General features: G+C 41.4%; 1 protein-coding gene across 1 annotated transcript in view; it reads left to right on the forward strand.

Moving 5' to 3' along the window:
* The first annotated feature begins 4,071 nt into the window (after positions 1-4,071).
* FGD2 (FYVE, RhoGEF and PH domain containing 2) overlaps positions 4,072-22,767 on the forward strand; it is a 47,844-nt gene continuing 29,148 nt past the window's right edge. The window contains exons 1-7 of the mRNA XM_007483808.2: positions 4,072-4,300; positions 17,561-17,897; positions 18,969-19,049; positions 19,996-20,144; positions 20,874-21,030; positions 21,862-22,000; positions 22,461-22,519. Coding sequence (XP_007483870.1) covers positions 4,236-4,300; positions 17,561-17,897; positions 18,969-19,049; positions 19,996-20,144; positions 20,874-21,030; positions 21,862-22,000; positions 22,461-22,519 — 987 coding nt within the window. The 5' untranslated portion in view covers positions 4,072-4,235. The remainder of the gene's footprint in view (positions 4,301-17,560; positions 17,898-18,968; positions 19,050-19,995; positions 20,145-20,873; positions 21,031-21,861; positions 22,001-22,460; positions 22,520-22,767) is intronic.

A 22,767-nucleotide genomic window follows, 5' to 3' on the forward strand; every position in this document is an offset into this window, starting at 1 on the left:
CCACCTTCAGAGAGAGAAATGATGAACTCTGAATGCAAATTGAAGTATAACTTTCTCAAAAAAATAAAAATGTATCTTTCATACATGGTTCCACCCAATCCTATGAGCTGGTTGTTAAACATTTATCAGCATACCAAGCAAAAGTACAGGTTGGTTCTTTTGTGGTGTCGGGGTGTTCATGGAAGGTTACACCTCTGATATAAGCCCCTTCAGGGCTACTCATTCACCTTTTCCCCCCTGCCACTGAGCTCTCACCTATAGCTCTAAGAAGCTGTAACCAAGATAAACTGTCTCTGTAGGAAGGTTAAAACAATTTGAGGAGAACCAGCAGACCTCAAATTTATTGGTGAATTAGAAGAGTGTTTACACTAGGCAGTGATGACTTTGCTGGTGGAATGGACAGATGAAAACAACTTGTTCCAAAAGCCACAGAGGTGGCTGAAGTAGGCACTATGGAGTGCTTTGAGTTTGGTCAGACATCAAAGATGCCAAGGTCTTTGCATCACTGGACCCCAAACCTTCATCTTGATGTCATCTTGATTTTTGCCTGGCCACTGGACTTTACTGATGCTGGAAGAGAGTGAGGCTGATGACTTTGTGCAAGTCATTTCGGTCCTTGGCAAGCATGAAGAACAAAAGCCAACCAACCAACAACCAGCACAGCCTTGGCTTGATCCCTGCTGATTGGAATGGAAGCTTTGGCCTTCTCTGTTTGTTACCTGGGCCAGATCACCCTTTCCTTAGACATGATGGCCTCCCACACCCAGGAGACTCACTGTACTTCATGTAGACACCCATAGACTTTAACCCTACTGCAGCTAAGAACTCGTAAACTCAAACAATTCTTGAGCCTCAGCCTCCTACATAACAGGGGTTACAGGCAGACATTACTATACTTGACATGACTTCAAGCCTTCTTTGGCTTCTGATGATGGAGAGAGAAGAAAAACAACAAGGTGAAATTAGAGTAAGTTTAGTGGGACTGTAAAATTTGAGAAAATCCAAGATAATGGAGAACAAATTGCCAAGTTCAGGCAACTCTGTCAGCTATTTCAAGGAAAATAAAATAAATGCAAGGACAAAAATGGAAATGTAGTGGGTTACAGGTCTTAAAGAAATCACTAAAGAGGTGATTTGCAAAAAGAAAATAAAAATGTTTGAAAGACTATATTGTAACTCCTTGATTTTTAAATTCAATTTTATCTTATTTTCAGTTCTTAATTCTTACTCTCTCTTGTCCCCCTCTCCCACCAGCTGAGAAGGCAAGCAAAACAAATTTGGAATATTTTTTAGAGAAGGAAAAAGATGAGCCTCTAACAATAAATTCAATGATCTATACTTGTTGAAGAAGTTGTAGAAATATAATTGAAACCAGAATGTACAGCAACATAATAAGAATAAAATGAAAAAACATCTAACAAAAGGAAGGGATAATTGGAGGATGACTTCGAAGTGAACAGTCCAGAGACATCATTCCAGGCAGTGTATCTTTCTCACTTCCTTAGTTTAAATTCTTCAGATACCAATTTCAAGAGAACAAAAGCTGTGGGGGAAAGCCTGCAAGGCTACACAAAGGGGACAAAAGCAGTAAGGCCTCATGAAGGCATCAATGAGAAAAGAGAATGAGCTACAAAAGGAATCACCAAATAAATCATAGATCCTATTTTGTCATTGCTAATTAAATTATACACTCTCTCTCTCTCTCTCTCTCTCTCTCTCTCTCTCTCTCTCTCTATATATATATATATATATATATATACCTCTATATTTAGGAGCAGTTTCAAGCAAAGGAAAAAAACCCCCAGTGTCAGATAACTAGATTTCTTTTGCCTTTGTGTATTTACAATGCAGTCTTTCAAAGCTTACCAAACTGGAAGAATGAATGGTTTTTGATGATTAACAGTGTATCTAGAATAGGAATACAACTTTAATACTTCTGACCATTGTGACAAGTGATAATGTAGGAAGGAAACTAAATGGATTGGATAAAATGCTACCCATGGGTTGTACATCTTTCCCACATGCCTTAATCAAGTACATATAAACTATATATTTTATAAACTTTTTATAAAATCAAATCAACAGAGAATCACTAATGCAGTTTTTAAAATGATAATGAAAAACATTGTAATGTTGCTCAATCTTGTACCTATATAAATATGTTAGGGATAATTTATTTTTCCTTTTTTGTTTTTTGTTTTAAATATTTTTTGTTCGGAATAATTTTAGATGATTTGCAATTGATGACATTTATTTATTCTGGGCACATTGTCAACATCAGAGAATCACAAAATTTGAGAAAGGTAAAGGATTTCAGTGGCCAATTAGTCTATTGGAGGTGTCAAATTGAGGAACTGAAAGGTCCCCCAACCACCCATGGTGAACTAGATTAAAATATAATTTGGGAACATTTAACAAATTAGATACAACATTTGTTGTTGTTCAATTATTTTTCAGTTGTGCCTGACTCTTCATGACCACGTTTTAAGTTTTCTTGGCCAAGATCCTGACCTTTTTTGCCATTTCCTTCTCTAGCTCATTTTACAGTTGAGGAAACTGAGGCAAACAAGGTGAAATGACTTGCCCAGGGTTACACAGCTAGTAGATGTCTGTGGTTGAATTTGAACTCAGGAAGATATTGTTCCTCATTCCAGACCTGGTATCCTATCCACTGCACCATCTAGTTTTCTAAGTTCATATGCAGGCTACAGGGATTCATTTCTATTTGAGTTTGACACCACATGAAAAATCAGTGATTTAAAAAAAATTTTAATTGAAGTCTATGAATATAACTTTTTTATTTGAAATTTTTATTTAATTAATTAATTTAGACTATTTTCCCATGGTTTCATGATTCGTGTTCTTTCCCTCCCTTCCTCTCACTCCCCTCCCATAGCAGACGTGCAAATCCACTTGGTTTTACATGTATTGTTGATCAAGACCTCTTTCCAAATATAACTTTTTTAAAGCTTTCTCTTAAGAGAGTAGCCTTAGGTGCAGCTGGATGGCTCAGTAGATTGAGAGCCAGGCGTAGAAATGAGATGTCTTGGTTTCATATCTGGCCTCAGACACTTCCCAGCTGTGTGACCCTGGGCAAGTCACTTAACCCCCATTGCCTAGCCCTTACCACTCTTCTGCCTTGGAGCCAATACACAGTATTGATTCTAAGATGGAAGGTAAAGGCTAAAAAAATGAAAAGAGGAAGAAATGCCAAATGGACAACCAGTTGGCACTGACAAGTGGTTGTCACTTCCCCTTCTTTGGAGCTCTCACTTACATTCTCTTTCTTTCTTTTGTTTTTAAACCCTCACCTTCCATCTTGGAGTCAATACTGTGTATTGGCTCCAAGGCAGAAGAGTGGTAAGAGCTAGGCAGTGGGGGTCAAGTGACTTGCCCAGGATCACACAGCTAGGAAGTGTCTGAGGCCAGATTTGAACCTAGGACCTCCCATCTCTAGGCTTGGCTCTCAATCCACTAAGCTACCCAGCTGCCCCCTCATTCTCTTTCTTACTCAAAGAATGGTGTAGGCATGCTTAGACAACAGTTTGTAGACGTCCTGGGATTTTGAGTAAACTGCAAACTAAATGTGAATTAAAAGTGAGATTTGGCAGCTAAAAATGCCAAGTTGAATTAGGAAAGGCATCGATTCTAGAAATAAGGAGGTGATGTCCCTTCTAAGACAGCTGGATGGCTCAGTGGATAGAGTGCTAGCCCTGGAGTCAGGAGGTCCTGGGTTCAAATGTGACCTCAGACTCTTCCTAGGGGTGTGACCCTGGGCAAGTCACTTAATCCCCATTGCCTAGCCCTAACTGCTCTTCTGCCTTGGAACCAAGATGGAAGGTAAGGATTAAAAAAATCCATAAAAACCTAACCAGCTGGAAAATGGGGATTTGCTTGATCTATCCAGTTCTCTTTGCAGAGTTTGCAGACCCCAGAGCTGGATGAGATTGTGTTCCTCTGCCAAGGAGGATACGCAGTCCAGATTGGGCTCCTCCTCCTCTGAACATCACTGCTGGGGGGTGTGCAGGGGGGGCATCCTTCCTCTTTCCCCATTTCTGGGGAAGGCAGGAACAGGACTGCAGAGTTTGCACTCCAGCAGGGATGGGGCTCACTTCCTGATTCTCTTAGGCTGCAGACAGGACAGTAGGACCGTTGCTGGATTTGGTGGCTGGAAACTCCCCCCCTTCATTTCTGTGTGACCGACTGAAGGGCAGAGGTCTCTGGTGCCCTACAGGATGGAGAGAGAAGGAGATAGTTTGGTAAAGGTGTTGAACCTGGTGACTGTGTTTGAAGATGGCAGGTACAGCTTGGCTTGGGGAGACTGGGAAAGATGCTAGGACCTTAGGAAGAGGCTGAGCCTGGTAGATGGGGGCTGCTAGTGATGGAGGCAGGGTCACTGGTCTAGTGGATAGGACACATTTGTAGTATCTTTAGAATTAATAGGATTGGAGGCAGCTAGGTGGATAGAGAACTAGATCTGGAGAAGAGGGGATTGGGGTTCAAATGTGGTCTCAGATACTTCCTAGCTGTGTGACCCTGGGCAAGTCATTTAACTCCCATTGCCCAGTCCTTGCCATTCTTCTGTCTTAGCTAAGACAAGAGGTGAGGCATAAAAATAAAACCATATTGTGAATCTGTCTTCTGCCTTGGAATCAACATTTAATATCAATTCTAAACAGAAGGCAAGGGTTTCTTGAAAAAAAGAATGAATAAGATTGGGAGGCAGCTAGGTAGCATAATGGATAGAGAGATAAGTCTGGAACTGGAAGGACCGGGGTTCAGATGTGGCCTCAGATACTTCCTGGCTGTGTGAGCTACTCACTTAACCCCTTTTGCCTAGCCCTTGTCCTTCTTTCTTAGAGTTGTTACAAAGGCAGAAAGTAAGTTTTTCTTTTAAAAAATGTAATAGGATCTTTATTTTGTAGATTGAGACAGAGAAAGGAGATCAGAAACCATCTAGTCTAACACTTTCATTTTATGGATAAAAAAACTGAAGTCCAGAGAGAGGAAGTAACTTTGCATTAGGTCCCACAAGGCAGTGTCAGAGGCAGGATTCAAACCCAGGTCCTCTGACTACAGAGCTAAGACTCTTTCCCCTGTATGATTTTGCCTGAGTCCCAAATGCCCTTTATTTAGAACTCCATCCCTCAGGAACCTTAGGCTACAACTAATCTCAAATGCATCCAAATGTCAAAAGCCCACTAACTCCTGACTTCATCCCCACTTCTCTCCCTGCCTTGTGCCTCTCTCTGTGTCCAACAAACCACGTCCCATCCTGTCCAGGGGCAGTGTAGAGCTCTGGAGGGTCAGCAAAATGGATGTAGGGAAAAATGGCAAGAAAGAGACTGTTTATGTGTGTGTTCAACCTATATATGTATATAAAAAACATATATGTGTGCTTATCACATATTTGTACATATGTGGTATACATGCATGTATCTGATGGTGTATAACTGTATGGGAGGGGTATGTATGAAGTGATATACTACATATATGATCATGGATCTGGAAACTTTTTTTTTGAAATTTTTATTTAATTAGTTAATTTAGAATATTTTTCCATGGTTACAAGAATCATGTTCTTTCCCTCCCTTTCTCTCCTCCTCCTGCCCCCCATAGCCAATGCACAATTCCACTGAGCTTCACATGTGTCATTGGATCTGGAAACTTCTTAAGTCAGAATCTGGTCTGTGAAAGTTGGTATGGGATTGTACAACTCTCCCTGACTGAGCGGTAACCTCATTTCTTCCCCCTTGCTTCCTTTTCTTGTTTTCTGGTCACTCTAATCTTGTTCTCTTCTGGCTCCCAAATCCCTGCCTGGCTCCTAAAATGTCTCTCTTCTCCCTACATTCCCACCTACGCGGCTGGCACATTTCTAGTTGCAGAAACTCTTCCTGTGTGTTCTCCTCTCATTCCTGGTTCTTCAGCGTAGAGAGGAGGTGAACAGAAATTGGCTCTGTGGACAGATAAGATGGGACACCACGTGGCAATTCCTAGAGATGGGGTATTGTAAACTGTGAATGTTTTGGGATGTTATTGGGGTTCCAGCTTCAACCTCTGGTGCTTGACAGTGTGAATAAATGAATCAATGAAAAGGCATTTATTAGGTACCTATAATGTGCCAAGCACTAATGATACAGTCAGGGGATACAGGCAGAAAAGGCAGAAAAAAAAAAGATGATCTCTTCTCAGAAGAGACACATTCTAATGAAAGGAGGCAACATATACAAGGAGGGTTCATCTACAGGGTGGATGGAAAGGTCTGCTAGTCCTAAGGGTTCAGCAGCAAGGTGGATGGCAAGGCTGGTGGTTCCTTAGGGTTCTTCAGCAGGGCAGATGGCAAGGGCTTGAAACCCAGGAGGTGCAGGGGCAATGCAAGACAGATGGTAAGAGGCAGAAATAAGGGGGCCACAGCAATGGTGCAGATGGATCCACATTCTCTAGCTTGGGGACTCTGAACTCTCTCAGCAGCTGCAGTGCTTGTTGCCCATCCTGGAAGCTTAGGAAGGTTCACCTTAGAAAAAGCAGCTTTAACATTCTATTTGTATATTTAAGCCCTCTAGCCTCAGTTTCTTCATTTGTAAAATAAAAGAGTTGGACTCCTTGACTGTAAGATCCCTTCCAACTCTAAATCTATGACCTCTTTGATCAATGACATATATAAAACCCAGTGGAACTGCATGTCGGCTACAGGAGGGGGGTGGAAGGAGGGGAGGGAAAGAACATGAATCATGAAGCCCCGGGAAAATAGTCTAAATTAATTAATTAAATAAAAATTTCCAAATTTAAAAAAATCTATGACCTCTGTTGGAAGCATGCAGCTAAGACAGAAAGTAAGGGTTTTAGAGGGAAAAGAAATGAGTGACATTCATTCAAAACAAATTTTGGTGGGTGCTTACTATAGGGCCAGCATTATGTTAGGTGCTCTGAAGAATACAGAAATGAAGAGTACACGCATCCCTGTCCACAAGGAGCTTATGAATGAGAAATGAGAAAGATAACAGGACGTGGATCCCAATGGCTTTATACAAGGGAGCGTAAGTGTGAAATGAGTGAAGATTCAAAAAGACCTTGACAGGCCAAAATGAATGAGATGAATTTCAACAAAAATACAAGTCTTGTACTTGGTTTCAAAAAATTATTTTCACAATGACATGGCAGGGGAATTGTGGTTAGACAACACTGCATGTGTATTTGTGTGTGTATGTATGTAAAAAGATATGGACATACAAACTTAATTTGGGCCATAATTTGGGTATAAAAGGGCTATTGAGAAAATGGAAACTGTATTAGGAGGGAGTCAGCTGGGTGGCTCAGTAGATAGAGCACCAGGCTAGGACTTGCATTCAAATCTAGCCTCAGACATCTAGCTGTGAGACCCTGGGGAAGTCAATTAACTCCCATTACCCAGCCCTTGCCACTCTCCTGTCTTAGTTAAGACAGAAGGTAAGGCATAAAAATAAAACCATATTAGGAAGCTTAAGGAGGAAAGAGGCATCCAGAATGATAGATTGTGTTCTGCTCTTCTACATCTAGAGCGTTGCTTTTGTTCTTGGCTATCATATTTTCGGAGGGATGTTGACACACTGGAAAGTGTGCAGAGGAGGGTCCCCAGGCTGGTGGGAGTAATGGAAATGAAGCCATCCAACTGAAGGAACTGGATATTTTCAGCCTAGAGAAGAAAGGACTCGGCAGGAACAGGAGGGTGGTTTTGAGGTGTTTGAAGGGAGCTTAGGTTCTTTCTTCTTGGTCCCAAAATGCAGAAATAGGAGCCACAGATGGAAGCCACTGAGAGTGAATTTAGGTCAGATAAAGGGGCAAACTTCCTAAAATGAATGCTGTCCAGATTAAAGAATGGGCTTCCTTAGTGGGCTCCCCCTTACCTCAAAGTCTTCAAGCATGAACTGTGGGAGCAATCTGTCAGCTACATGGTAGAGAGGATTCCTGTTTGAGGTTCAGACTGGGAAGGGAAGGAGGGAAGAAATAAGCATTTCTTAAGGGCCGGGCACTGTGCCTTTATAAATGTCTCTTTTGACCGCAACCCGGTGAGGTAGGCTTTTCTTTTTCCCCTAAAACCCTTGCCTTCTGTCTTGGCTGCATGCTTCCAGCAGAGGTCATAGATTTAGAGCTGGAAGAGATTGTACAGTCAGGGAGTCCAACTCTTTTATTTTACAAATGAGGAAACTGAGGCTAGAGGGCTTAAATGACCTCCCTAAGGTCATACAGGTAGGAAGGAGCAGAGTTAGAAAATAGTAAATAAAATTCTAATGGGTTTATCTCTTTTGCAGGGATGGGACTAGATAACCTCTAAGATCTGGTGACACAGTGGATAAAGTATGGTACTGGGGGTACCTGGGTAGCTCAGTGGATTTAGAGCCAGGCCTAGAGATGGGAGGTCCTGGATTCAAATCTGGACCCAGACATTCCCAGCTGTGTGACCCTGGGAAAGTCACTTAGCCCCCATTGCCTAGCCCTTACTGCTCTCCTGCCTTAGAACCAAATGCACAGTATTGATTCTAAGACAGAAGGTAAGGATTTAAAAAGATTTTTTTAAAATATGGTCTTTTTTTCCCCTTTTTTTCCTTTTTCCTTTCCTTCTTACTTTTAAAGTAAAGTCTTCCTGGAGTCAGAAAGACTTATCTTCCTAAATTCAAATCCAAACTTAGACACTTCCTAGCTGTGTGACCCTGGGAAAGTCTCTTTAACCCAATTTGCCTCAGTTTCCTTATTTGTCAAAAAACTGGGAGAAGGAAATGGCAAACCACTGCAGTATCTGTCAAGAAAACCCCAAATGGGTTGGACTCAACTGAACAACAAGGTTCCTCTCACTCTAAATCTAGGATCTTACAAGACAACTCTTATAATCCTTGACCCAACCCAATTCTCTTTAGCACTCTAGGCACAGTAGCTATTCAGTCCTTTCTCAATATTGCCCTGCCCTTAGTGAACCCCCATTGCCTAGTACCCAGAAGCCAAATCTGTCTTCTCTCACAAAGGTGTCAGAATTGGAATCATCCACCAAGATAACCCCCTGTTGGTAGGTAGAATTAACTAACCCTTTATTGTATGTGTTTAGGGGGTGGGTGGGGTAGAGAAGTGCTTCCCGATGTACTTTGGGGGCAGGCGGGTACTTCCTTAGAGGATCTGCAACTTTTTACATGCTCAGTAGCTATTGGCTTCTTGGGAGCAGGGTTGGAGACAAGAGGAAACAGAAATGAAATTGGGGTTTTTTGGGGGGAGAAATGCAGAAGCAGAAACTGAGACAAAATATAGAACAGAAAACAGTTATGGGATCTGGATACAACTAACAGAGCCCTCATCCTGCTGGGAGAGCTGTGATCCTGTGAGGCAAAGAAGCTGGATTATAGACTTAGACCTGAAAAGGACATGGGAAGTCATTTAGTCCAACTCCCTTATCTTACAGATGAGGAAACTGAGGCCCAGCAAGGCAGTGTGACTTGTGTTCCAAGTCACACAGGTGGGTAAATGGCAGAAATAGGATTTGAATCCAGGACTTTGGGATTCAAATCAAGTGCTCTGGTTATCAAGAAGTGTGGAATAGTGGAAAGAGCTATGAAACAAGACAAGGAAAGACTAGGAGACAAGACAACCAAAAGGCAATGTAGTAGTTTGCTCAGTTGTTTTAGTTGCGTCTGACTCTTCATGGCCCCATTTGGAGTTTTCTTAGCAAAGTACTGGAGTGGTTTGCCATTTCTTTCTCCAGCTCATTTTACAGATGAGAGGACTGAGAACAATGGATTAAGTGACTTATCCAGGATCACACAGCTAGTAAGTGTCTGAGGCTGGATGTAAATTCAGCTCTTCCTGGCTCTAGATCTGATCTGTCCACTGCCTCTTCCAAACTCATAGTCTACTACAAAGGGGGAAAGGTACATTTTGTTTAATTTTAAGTTTTTCTTTTTTATTATTATTTTAATAAATCAACATGGACATTTCAATACACACACAAACAAACAAAACAAGGACTGTATATGAAACTTTGAACTTCTACTGTGTAGTCTGGATCATATTTTTGAAAATGTAATTCATGGGGCAGCTCAGTGGTTCAGTGGACCTGGAGACCTGGAGACAGGAAGTCTTGGGTTCAAATGTGACCTCAGACACTGTTTAGCTGGGTGACCCTGGGCAAGTCACTTATTCTCAATTACCTAGCCCTTACCACTCCAATACTCGGTAATTATTATAAAACAGAAGGTAAGGGTTTTTAAAAATATATCATGTTTAACTCAATAGGAATAGGTCTTGCGGTCTCAGGTCTAGCCCTGTCCACAGCTTCAGGGGTCCTTGACTAGGTGTGGTGGCGAAGGCACGAATGAGTGATGGGAAGACAGTTGAGAGTGTCAGCCCGGGGCCAGGCTTTGCACAGAACTGCTCCCTCTGGCCCAGAGTTGTGTTTATTTTTATACCCCTGAATGGTTACATATTTTCTTGGCACACAGCTACATTATTCAGCACACATGTTCAATGCAGATAATTGGATAAGTGATACATTAACTTTTAACAAATCATTTGATTAACATTCTGTGGTCATTCTACATACTATATTGTTACTATTGTTATGGTCATTCTATACGATGTTTCTATAGTTCTATTTATTTCATTTTTTGTCAGTTCACCCAAGTCTTCGAATAAGTTATGGAATGACGTGAGAGGGTGTGGGATCCCCCTCTTTGGAGATGATTGAACAGAGACTGGATAACTACCTGTTCTATAGATTGTAGCAAGAATTCCTTTTCCTGTATGTATTTGTAAGGTACAGGCTTGACTCTCAGGAAATAACAGATGAAATTAATTTAAAACTTAGCATTTGGATCCAGCATCTCCCTGAGTGATACATATGTGTATACCCTTGGGTATATAGACATACAAACTGTCTGGCATGTATTTACATATATATATATATATATATATATATATAAACATATTATCTAAGTTTAGATAATAAGTTCATGTCTACCCATGATCTAGCCAGGTCATATCTATCCACATCACTAGTGAACTGTTTACAAATATAAATATATTTATATATAATATATAATTTTACTGAATGTAATTACAAATATATAAATACAAATATAAAATAGATAAACTACACTAAATGTTTATTATATATAATATAGTCTATAAATATTCTGTTACATATTATAAAATATTGTCATATGTTATATATATTATATAAAACCATAATGTATACATACATTATCATATGGAAATGGTTTATAGGTTGCATGGATAAATATGATCTAGAGCAGTGATAGCAAACCTTTTAGAAACCAAGTGCCCAAACTGCAACCCTGATGCCACATGTGAGTTGCCCCATTACCCCAGACAGGGGAGGGAGGAAGCACTTCCATTGGGCTGTTGGGCAGAGGGGCAGGTGATGGGAGAAATATCCTCAGATGCATGTGGAGAAAAGGTAGGGAGCAGTCCCCTCCAAAAGCACACATGCAATAGGTTAGCCAACATGGATCCAGGGTCTAGTCTACCTTTATGGAAAGTGGGAGAGCTGTGTTCACTCTGACAATGAGATACCCGGGAAGAAGGCACAGGTTATACAGCTAGTATGATATCTATATGCTGATCATAAAATATTTTTGAGGTATAACTCTCTCCTTTATCTTTCTCTCTTCTTCCCTCTTTCTCTTTCCTCTCCCCTCTCACTTTTTCTTCTCTCTCTCTCTTTCTCTTTCTCTCTCTCTCCTTTCTCTCTGTCTGTCTCTCCCTCTCTCCTCATCTTTCTCTCTCTCCTTTCCTCTCTCTCCATCTCTCTATCTCTCTCTGTCTGTCTCTATTTTCTCTCTCTCCTTTCACAGTCTTTTCACACCCTCCTTTATTTTTGTTCTTCTCTCTCCCTCCCACTTTCTCTTTCCACCCTTCTCACTTTCTCCTTTATCTCTGTCTCTCCTTTCTCTTTTTCTTTGCCTCTTCTCTCATTTTCTTTTTCTTTCTCTCCTTTCACTCTCTCCTTCCTCTTTCACTCTCTTCTATCTCTCTTTCTCCCCTTCACTCTCTCAGTCTCTCCTCTTTCCTCTTTCTCTCTTCCTTTTCCATTTTTCTGCCTTCTCTCCTTTTCTTTTCTTTCCCACTCTCTTATTTCTCTTTCTCTGTGTGTGTGAGACACACACATAATCACACAGATTGGTCATATCCTCCAAAAGAAGATACAATCAAAGCCCCAAACCAAGGCTTACCACATTGAAAGCTTATCAAGTTTATCTGGGAACTAGATAAAGGCTGTCCACTTGAATGATGTGCCAAGCTAGTCTCCTGCTAGTGTTCATTTAGCATAGCATGCACCAAAAGCATTTAATAGATCAATTAATTGAACTTGAAACTGAATTGAATTAAAAGAGGGCAAAATGGCCAGGAGATCCAGAGACTTTCTGACTCAAGGAGCCTATTCCTACTAAGTCCTCAGGCAAAATGAATCCAAACTTGGATAGTCAAATATCATTGGTGATTGACCTGGGTTCATTTTTGTACTTAAAATGAAAGGCAATGTGGTGTTGTAGAAAGAGGCTTGGACTTAAAAGTTGGAAGATATGTTTTAATTTCAAGTCAAAATTTTTTTATTAAGGACATAACAAAGATAGGAAGAACAAACAACTAAAATAGATGATGTATCCTTAGAAGAGGCATTTCCCCAGAGTCAATACAGACTTTTTTTTTTAAAATCCTTACCTTCTATCTTGGAATCAATACTATGTATCGAATCCAAGACAGAAGAGCAGTAAAGAATTGTGGTAAGGGCTAGGCAATGGGGGTTAAGTGACTTGCCCAGGGCCACACAGCTAGGAAGTATCTGAGGTCAAATTTGAACCCATCTCTGGGCCTGGTTCTCAATCCACTGAGCCACCCAGCTGTCCCCAAGACAATACAATCTTAAGAGAGTTCAGGGACTGATTCTCAATATGGTTGAAAGATGGGAGGATAACAAGATCCAGAAAAGTTCTTAGGCATTATTTTTTTAAAAGGTGCCCAAATGCAGGGCAGCTAGTCAGCTCAGTGGATAGAGAGTCAGGTCCAGAGGTCAGAGGTTCCTGGGTTCAAATCTGGCCTCAGATACTTCCTAGCTGTATGATCCTGGGCAAGTTACTTAATCCCCATTGCCTAGCCCTTACCACAATTCTGTCTGGGAACCAATTCACAGTATTGATTCTATGACAGAAGATGTGTTTAAAGGGGGGGAAAAGTTCTATACTCTTTATTTTTGGATGCTGTGATGGCTTTTTAAAATTACTAGAATCTTTTTTAAAAATTGGCTCAACTTTCCACCCAAGAAAAAAACCAGTGGATGAAGAATCACTACGATGCAATTTATGACATGCAGTTGGATGGACAATTGCATATGACATACAGTTAGTTGATCCTTCTATATCAAGTACTCAACAAGCATTTTATTGAACATTTACTATGTGTCAGGCACTGTGTTAAGCTAGGCAAATAAATAGTTCTTGTCCTGAAGGAATTCCTATTTGGTTTTTTTCCCCTTATGGATCTCTTTTTTCATTCTTTTCTTTTTTTTCCTTTTAAAATTTAGAATATTTGTCCATGGTTACATGATTCTTGATCCCCCTGCCCTTGCTCCTTCCTCCTGGCTCCTGAAGCTGAGTAGTTCCACTGGGTTATACATGTATCATTGTTCAAAACCTATCCCTATGTTATTCATATCTGCAGTAGAGTGATCCTTTAACATCAAGACCCCAATCACATCCCTATTGCACTATGTGATCAATAACATGTTTTTCTTCTGCATTTCTGCTCCTACAGTTCTTTCTCTGGATGTGGATACCATTCTTTCTCCTAAGTTCCTCTGGGTTGTCCTGGGTCATTGCATTGCTGCTAGGAGAGGAGTTCTTATTTGAATGGAAGAGACACCTAAAAAAAATGTGCATTAAGATATATTTGTGTGTATATGTGTGTATATATATGTATGTGTATATGTGTTTAAAGATTCACACTGTATGGGCAGGCATCATAGATGATCTGCATTGTGGGAAAACCCACATAGATAACAGTTTCATTAATTATCAAAGATGCTATGGACTGGGTTTACAAAGGCAAACATGAAATCCTCCCAGCCCTCAAGGAGCTTGCCTTTCACTGGGGAAATCCAACATGTACATGGGTGGGGGGTAATTTGGGGGAGTACCAACAGATAGACTTCAGGAAAGGGTCCACACTAGAGGTAACTCCTGAATGGAATTACTTGAAAACTTCATTCTAAAAGGCAGAGAATTGAAATAAAAAACCTAGAAAGTTAGATTGGTGGCAAATTAAAAAGGGCCCTTTACAAGTTGAGTTCACATTTTATTCTAAAGACAAAAGGGTGAGATGGTACTTGTAGAATATTCTTTAGATAGCTGTGAGGAGAATAGATCAGAGAGGGAGAGACTCTGGAAACAGGGAGATCAATTAGGGAGCAAATGCGATAGTCCAAGTGAAAAGTGATGAGGACCTGAACTAGAGTGGTAGTCACATGATTGGAGACAAAGGGATAAAAATGAGAGATACTGAGAAAAGAACAAAGGACAAAAGACAGCATTCTTTCTTCTCTTCTCTTCCTCTTCTCCCTTCCTCGTTTTCTGTATCATTGCTCTTTCTCTCCCTCTTACTTTTTTTTCCCTCATTCTCTCACTCTGGCTCTAGTTAATTACTTGGTACTTATGGCATCTCTCCTGGCTACAGAGGTCAAGTCAACTAGCATTTATCAACTAACTACTAGAGGTTGAAAAGAAAAAGAAATAAATAGAAGCAGCTAGGTGACTCAGTGGATTGAGAACCAGACTTGGACATGAGAGGTCCTAGGTCCAAATGTAGCCTCAGACACTTTCCAGCTGAGTGACCCTAGGCAAGTCACTTAACCCATTGTCTATCCCTTATCTTGAAACCGATTCTAAAACAGAAGCTAAGATTTTTTAAAAGAGAGAAATGAAGAGAAAACTCATAATTCAGAGCCTTTTATGTGAGTCCAAGACAAAAGAGCTGAACATGATGGGAATTTGTAAACTCTTTTAGAAATCTCTGTGGCCAAATGGGTACCTGCTGAGGACGTGAACATAAATGTGACCATGAACAGGTTTTACAAATGTGAGTGTGTACATAAAATTCTTTTTGGTTATGTGTGTACAAGGACAATGATTCTGTGTGAGTGTACAAGTTCCTCTATTTGAGTGTGTGTTTGAACAGGGAAGTAGATTGTTCCCCACAGACAAGAAACACAAAGTTCACTTTGACTCCTGTTCAAAAGCTGAAGTTCCTGCCAAAGAGTGATGTGGGGACGAGAATGATGTGGCTGATGAAAGTGGAGGATTTGTTCTCACTTCTGCCTCATCATAAATCAGAGGGCTGGACTAGATGGTCTCTGAGGTTCTGGAAACCATCATCTCCTTCCCTTCTTCCCTCCCTCCCTAGACTGGGAGTTGGAAATTCAAAGAATGAAAATACTAGATGCTCCATCTCCTGCCTACGATGGTAGCCAAATCTTGGGACAGACCCGTGGAGGTGGGGTTGGATAAGGAGAAGGGAATGTGGGGGGGGGGTCCCTGCTCCCAGAGCTTCTCTACCCTGGCCTCACCAACTACTTAACTGATGCTTCCCAAAGAAACACACCCAGCAGAGAGGCCCCTCCAGTTCCTTAAAACACAGGCACGTGGCAAAAACCTGGAAACTGAGGGGATGCCCCTCAATTGAGGAATGACTAAACAAATTGTGGTGTATATGATGGAATACTACTATGCCATAAGAAACAATGAGCAGGTTAATTTTATTTTATTTTTTAAACCCTTCCCTTCCATCTTAAAATCAATACTGTGTATTGGTTCCAAGGCAGAAGAGTTGTAAAGGTTAGGCAATGGGGGTTAAATGACTTGCCCAGGGTCACAAAGCTGGGAAGTGTCTGAGGCCAGATATTTTTATTTTTTTAAACCTTTACTTTCCATCTTAGAATCAATATTGTACATTGATTCCAAGGCAGAAACGTGGTGAAGTTGGGCAATGAGAGTTAAGTGACTTGCCCAGGGTCACACAGCTGGGAGGTGTCTGAAGCCACATTTGAACCCAGGACCTGGCTCTCAATACACAGCCACCTAGTGCCCCCAGCAGGTTAATTTAAAAAAACAAAACTTGGAAACTACACAGGATAATGAACAGCAAAATGAGTAGAACCAAGAGAACATCAAACAGTTACAGATTTCATACTTGAAGAATAAATTGTGAATGTTACCTCTAGAGAATGAACTGAAGAATGGAAACATGAAAGACATAATTTATATATTTTTAAAAAATAAACTGGGGTGACGTGAAAAAATAAAAAGAAGGCAATATTTCCTATTGTTTATTTTCTTTGATTCCTGTATGCACCTGATTTACCTAGACTTTATGAAGGCTTTAAGCAAAAGCATTTGCATAGACTTTAATCAGAAGCATTGTTTAATTTTTCCAACATATCAGGGGAAGGAGTTTATTTAGTAAAGGATGGCTTATATTTGGGACTGTATACATGAAATTTTAATTTAAATAATGTTTCTTCTTTCTCATTAGAATACAAACTATTTTACAATAGAGACTAATCCTTTTCTTTGTAGTAGGCACTTATTGCATGTTTGCTGAATTACTGAAATTGAATTTCTAAATAAAATTTTCATTAGAGAAAGTTAAAAAAAATACCTTGAGACCTTTCTACCTGGAAAAAAAGACATAGGTATCTGCAACTGCGAAGGACTAAACTATCAGCAGCAAAACAGAGTTCCAAGACAACTCCAAGGAATTCATGATTGAGAAAAAATTTAGAAAACCACTGCTCACAGCAAAAGAAGGAACTCTTGGAATCTGATTGCAAATCAAAGCATGCCACCATTTGATTTATTTCCTTCCTAAGTTTTTTTTTTTAACCCTTATCTTCCAGCTTAGCATCAATACTAAGTATTGGTTTCAAGGCAGAAGATGAGTTAAGTGACTTGCTCAGGGTCATACAGCTAGGAAGTATCTGAAGACAGATTGGAACCCAGCATCTCCTGTCTCTAGGCATGGTTCTCTATACACTGTCACCTCACTACCCCTATAAGTTTTTTTTTTTTATTATTGCATATATGATAGATGTCTTCAGTTACAACATGAGGAATATGGAAATATATATAGCATGAAAGCCCTGTTATAATCTATATTATCACCTTGGGAAGGAGAGGAGAGAGGGAGAGAATCTGATTTGCAAAATGTCAGAAAACAACTTTCAAAAATTGTTTCTACATGTAATTAAAAGTTTTTAAATAAAATTTTATTTTTTAAATAATAAATTTCCACACAAATTTTCCAAAGTTATATGATCCAAATTGTCTCCCTCCTTCCTTCCCTCCCCCCTCCTGGAGCAGACAAGCAATTCAATCTGTGTTTTACAGGTATTAAATAAAATTTTTGAAAAAGACCCAGTTTATTGAAGACAAGGATCATTCGATTCTAGGTTTAGAGTTAGAAAGGGCGTTGGAAACCATCTGGTCTAAATTCTTAAATAACACTCTATGATTATGTGTCCCATATCCAGAGCCACCCACAAGCAGCCAGCCAAGGACAGAGCTTCTTCCAAAAGCTGCCCTGTGTCTCCCAAGGCAGGACAGCTCACGCCATTCTCTCCAGGAGCTGAGACCAAAGACCCTACGTCTGAACAAGAACAGAGCAACTCCATCTCCCAGATGCCCCAGACTCTGATGGAGCCCCATTTTGATAGGACTCCAGGACCCTGGGAAAGGGACAGTCTGGAAGATAGACCAGGACCTGGCCACTGGGCAGTCAGCACCAGGCTACTCTCCTCTCTAAGAAATAAGATCTCCAACAGCGGCTGGAGGAAGTCCTGTGAAGTCACAGGAAACACCAGGAAGCAGGTGTCTAAGGGCTGATGCTGGGGGCAGGGGGGACACTGAGCTGCTTGTCACCTCTAGCCCACAAATCTTAAAGAGTGAGGTAATCTAGGGGTCTGGGCTCATGAAGGAGTGAGCAGCCCCACAAGACAGAGTTGTCTAACCATCGAAGGCAGCATTTGGGTAGATGGATGTTTAGGTTCTTTCTTGGGCTTCTCTCCATCTGTGAGCTGGCATCCCTCCATGTGGAAGGGATGATACAATGGAAAATGCAACTCTTTTGGGAGCTAGGAGACCTGGATTCTGACTCTGGCTTTTCCAATGACTAAAGTGAGCCTGGGGCAAATTATTTTAATTTATCTGAGACTTAGTCTTCTCATTTATAAAATGGGCATAACACCTGTCTCATGACAATATCTAAGGATCAAAAGATTAACATATGTATATATATAAGTACTTTGGAAAGTACAAAGTGCTATTCAAACAGGAAGCATTTTTCATTAGAACCATTATTACTTATCATGATGAATTAATATATTAACTTGTATAATAATGTAAAATTTTCAGGATTATTGTGGATTGGGAATTTATTAGTGATAGTAATAAAAACTATCCATGGAGTGAGGGGGTTGGCCCAAAAAGGACTACCTCAATTCTATTCAATAAAATTAACTAGCATTTATTTGCCTCCAAGGTAAACCAGTGTGTTGTTGGCAATGCCCAAGCCAACAAGAAATACAGGGGTCAGTTTTTTCTCCAAGAATTCTGTACATGGGGCAGCTAGGTGACTCAGTGGATTGAGAGCCAGGTCCAGAGATGGGAGGTCCTGGGTTAAAATCTGACCTCAGACACTTCCCAGTTGTGTGACCCTGGGCAAGTCACTTAACCCCATTGCCTAGCCCATACCACTTTTCTGCCTTGGAACCAATACACAGTATTGATTCCAAGATGGAAGTTAAGGTTTAAAAAAAAAAAAAGTTAAACAGAAAAATTTGCCTCCCCTTATCTCCTGCCCTGTCCTAGTAACCCCTGGGGGGGGGGGTACAAATGTTCCAGTTTCCATTCTCTAACCCCAATCTGCCACCCCACTTGCAGGAACCAGAAGAGAATAGAATTGTCAGGGAGCTCCTGGAGACAGAGCAGGCCTATGTGTCCCGCCTCTACCTTCTGGATCAGGTGAGTGATTGACGTGTCCTGACCCCCAATCTCCACCTTCTGAATTCTGCTCATTTTTTACCAGCCTACCTGTGTTTAGGGAGCACAGTGCTGGACACTGAGGGGGAAATCAACATGGTTATGGAGGCAAAGTGGGTTTGAAGACAGAGGGTGTGGGCTTGAATACAAGAATAAGCTCATTATATAGTGACTGCTCTTCTCTAAGCCCTTTACAATTTTTATCCCATTTGATCTTCATGACAAACTAGGAGGTAGGTGCCATTTTATAGAGGAGGAAACTGAGGTAAACAAAGGTGAAGTGATTTGCCCAAAGACACACAGTTAATACTAATAATCACAATGAGGATGAGAATGACAATAATAATAGTTAACATTTAAATAATACTTGCTATGCACCTATTATAGTATATAAGATTTTGTTTATACTCTTTTGTAGGTATCAATTCTAAGGCAAAAGAACAGTAAGGGGTAGTCAGTTGGAGATAAGCGTGACCTCTAGGAGTTCCTTACAGCTTTAGGAATTTATGAATTTGGCCAAAGACATCTGCAGATTGGGAGGGCAGTGACAGGAATCTGATGGGCCAGTGTGGGTCATTCTCATTCACTCAAGAGGAGATGAGGCCAATAGAGCAAGGACAGACTATTTACATCTTAAAATAAAGTCAGAAGTAGTTAGGAAACCCCTGAATTCTAGTAGGAAGATGGAACTTAGATCCCTTACAAGAGAAAGACCTCAAGTCTTTTGTCAATAGAACTCTTAACAGGATGTCACAAGCATCCATTAAAGACTAGTGGTGTGACCCTGGAAAGGCACCAGCTCTCTAACCCTCAGATTTTCCCTTCTCTTTGGGCTGTTCTCTGAGCCAGACAAGCCACTTCTTGCCTCAGAGGCTCCCTGGGCTTCCTGGCCCACTCTCCCACCAGTCTGAATGAATTCTGCCTTCAGGTCTTCTTTGAGGAGCTACTAAAGGAGGCTCGAAACAGCAAGGCTTTCTCTGAAGACATTGTCAAGCTCATCTTTTCTAACATTTCCTCCATTCACCAATTCCACTCCCAGTTCTTCCTCCCAGAGCTTCAGAGGCGTGTGGATGAATGGTGAGTTTGGGAGGCTGGGTCTTACCTGGGTAGCTCCCAAAAGGGAATCCTACAGGGAGAAGGCAGTGGGGTGCTTTACACAAAGTAGGTACTCTATGGATGCTAGTTGGATTGAATTGACAACGTGGTGGCTCACAATCAGGAAGACTCATCTTCATGAGTTCAAATCCAGCCTCAGATACTTGCTAGCTGTGTGGCCCTGGGCAAGTCACTTTGCCTTGTTTGCCTTGGTTTCCTCATCTGTAAAATGAGCTGGAGGAAAAAATGGCAAGTTACTCCAGTATCCTTTCTTCCTTTTTTTTTCAATCCTTATCTTCCATCTTAGAATTGATACCAAGTATTAATTCAAGACAGAAGAGAGGTAAGGGCTAGGTAATTGGGGTTAAATGACTTGCCCAGGATCACAAAGCTAGGAAATGTCTGAGGCCAGATTTGAACCCAAGTCTTTCCAACTCCAGACCTGGCTCTCAATACACTGAGCCAGCCAGCCAGCTGCTCCTGCAGCACTTTCCAGATGAGGAAACTAAGGCCAAAAAAACTATGACACTCAGAGTCACAAAGCAAGTGAATATCAGAGGTAAGATATGAATCTGAGTCTTCTTGACTCCAAGTCCATTCAGTGACTTATCCACTGCACCAAAAAGCATAGATACTACTAGTCCAAAGTCCTGAGGAAAAGGGAAGAGATTCTTGGGCAATGAGCAGAGGACTGAGCTATGGTGCCCACAGGGTTGTTGTCCCCCGCATTGGTGATGTGATCCAGAAACTGGCACCCTTTCTGAAGATGTACAGTGAATACGTGAAGAACTTTAAGCGGGCAGCAGAGCTGCTGGTCATCTGGACAGAGAAGTGCCCACCTTTCCAAGAGGTCATCACTCGAATCCAGGTGGAGAGCCCAAAGCTCTAGATGCCAGAGCAGGGGTGGGAGGAAGTACAGGATGGGTACTGGAATGGTGAAGGAAGACAGAGAGGTTTTGCTACCTTTGGTATCTCAAATGAGGAGATAACAAATTCTCATCCTTCTCATGTCTTCCTTTGAAAAATTGAGGCCCAGGAAAACTACCTGATCTTTAGGCCCTTTCCCATACATGGCATACTCAGACCCAAAGTCATTGCCAGGGCCTGGCTCTCTGGATTGTCAGTCTACCCAAACTCTCCCTCTTCAGTGAATGAGGATGCATCGCATTCCTGTCACTGCCTTTACAAACTATGGATATCCTTGACCAAATTCATTGATTCCTAGAGCTAGAAGGGGCCCCTAAAGGTTATCTAGAAGGGGGTGGGGTAGGCAGATGGGTGGTTCAGTGGTTTGAGAGCCAGGTCTAGAGATAGGAGGTCCTAGGTTCAAATCTGACCTCAGACACTTTCCAGCTGTGTGACCCTGGGCAAGTCACTTAATCCCCATTGTCCAACCCTTACTGCTCTTCTGTCTTGGAACCAATACACAGTATTAATTATAAGATGGAAGGTAAAGGTTTAAAAAAAAAGGCATTTAGTCCAAATCCTTCCTTGACAGAGGGGGAAATTGAGTCTAGAGAGAGTCAGTTCACACAGGAAGTGGTTGAAGCTAGAAATAAGTTCTCCTTAATCTTCCTATTATCCCGTCCTGGATCTGTTCCCCAGGCCTTGTATAGCTAGATTCTGCCCCATCCAGACTGAGTAGCAGTCTGACCTTCCCTCCACTCCCACCCTGCTTGCTTCCCTTCTTGTCCCCAAGAACAGTGACATCTCTGACAGCCTCACCCTGCAACACCACATGCTGGAGCCCGTGCAGAGAATCCCTCGCTATGAGCTGTTGCTGAAGGAGTACGTCCAGAAGCTGCCCCCTGATGCCCCAGACCGGGCTGATGCCCAGAGTAAGTAAGGTCTTAGCCCTGGGGATTTGGGAGGGACAGATGGGACAGGGAACTAGGAACAGAGCCATTCCTTCCTTTATTCAGTCAGAATGATTCTTTAACTGAATGGCTTTTCCCCACCACTGGAAATCGTTGGTAATATCCACCCTGTGTAAACTTCCTCAACCCTCTTGCCCAGGGATCTGTCTCTGACAGGAGCCCCCAGGGTGGCGGGTAGGGGTCACTAGGAAGACAGATATGTGTCCTTTCCGATATTAACTTTACATTTTAGGAATCGACTCAAAATATTCCTTGTTTCCCCTAATAATCCATGCTGGATTTGCCTTTCATTTGTTCTAAAGAGCCTCTTTTTAGAATTCAGAACTCTCCCCCCTCTCTCTAGCCTTAATATCCCAGGATTCATAAAGTGAGTCCTTTTCCTCATCCATCCTATTTATGACTTTATTGCTCTCTCTTTCAGAAGCTTTGGACATGATCTTCTCTGCAGCTCAGCATTCTAATGCAGCCATCACTGAAATGGTGAGCTGGGATCCCTCAGCTCTCAACACAGTGACCTCAAATTCTAAAGTCTCTAAATCCCTCCCATTAGGGTCCTTGCTACCTGAAGTCCCCAAATATCCCTGTTCTGTGGCTGCCCTCTCATTCCTAGATTTCCTTAACCCTGATTTATTCTGGGTCCACTATAACCCCTATAACTTGCCTTGAAAGCTGCTCTGTGCCTCCTGTCATCCACTGACACATCTTTTATTAACTTACCCCACTCAATT

Source organism: Monodelphis domestica, chromosome 2, assembly GCF_027887165.1.
Source record: "Monodelphis domestica isolate mMonDom1 chromosome 2, mMonDom1.pri, whole genome shotgun sequence".
Taxonomy (NCBI): Eukaryota; Metazoa; Chordata; class Mammalia; order Didelphimorphia; family Didelphidae; genus Monodelphis; species Monodelphis domestica.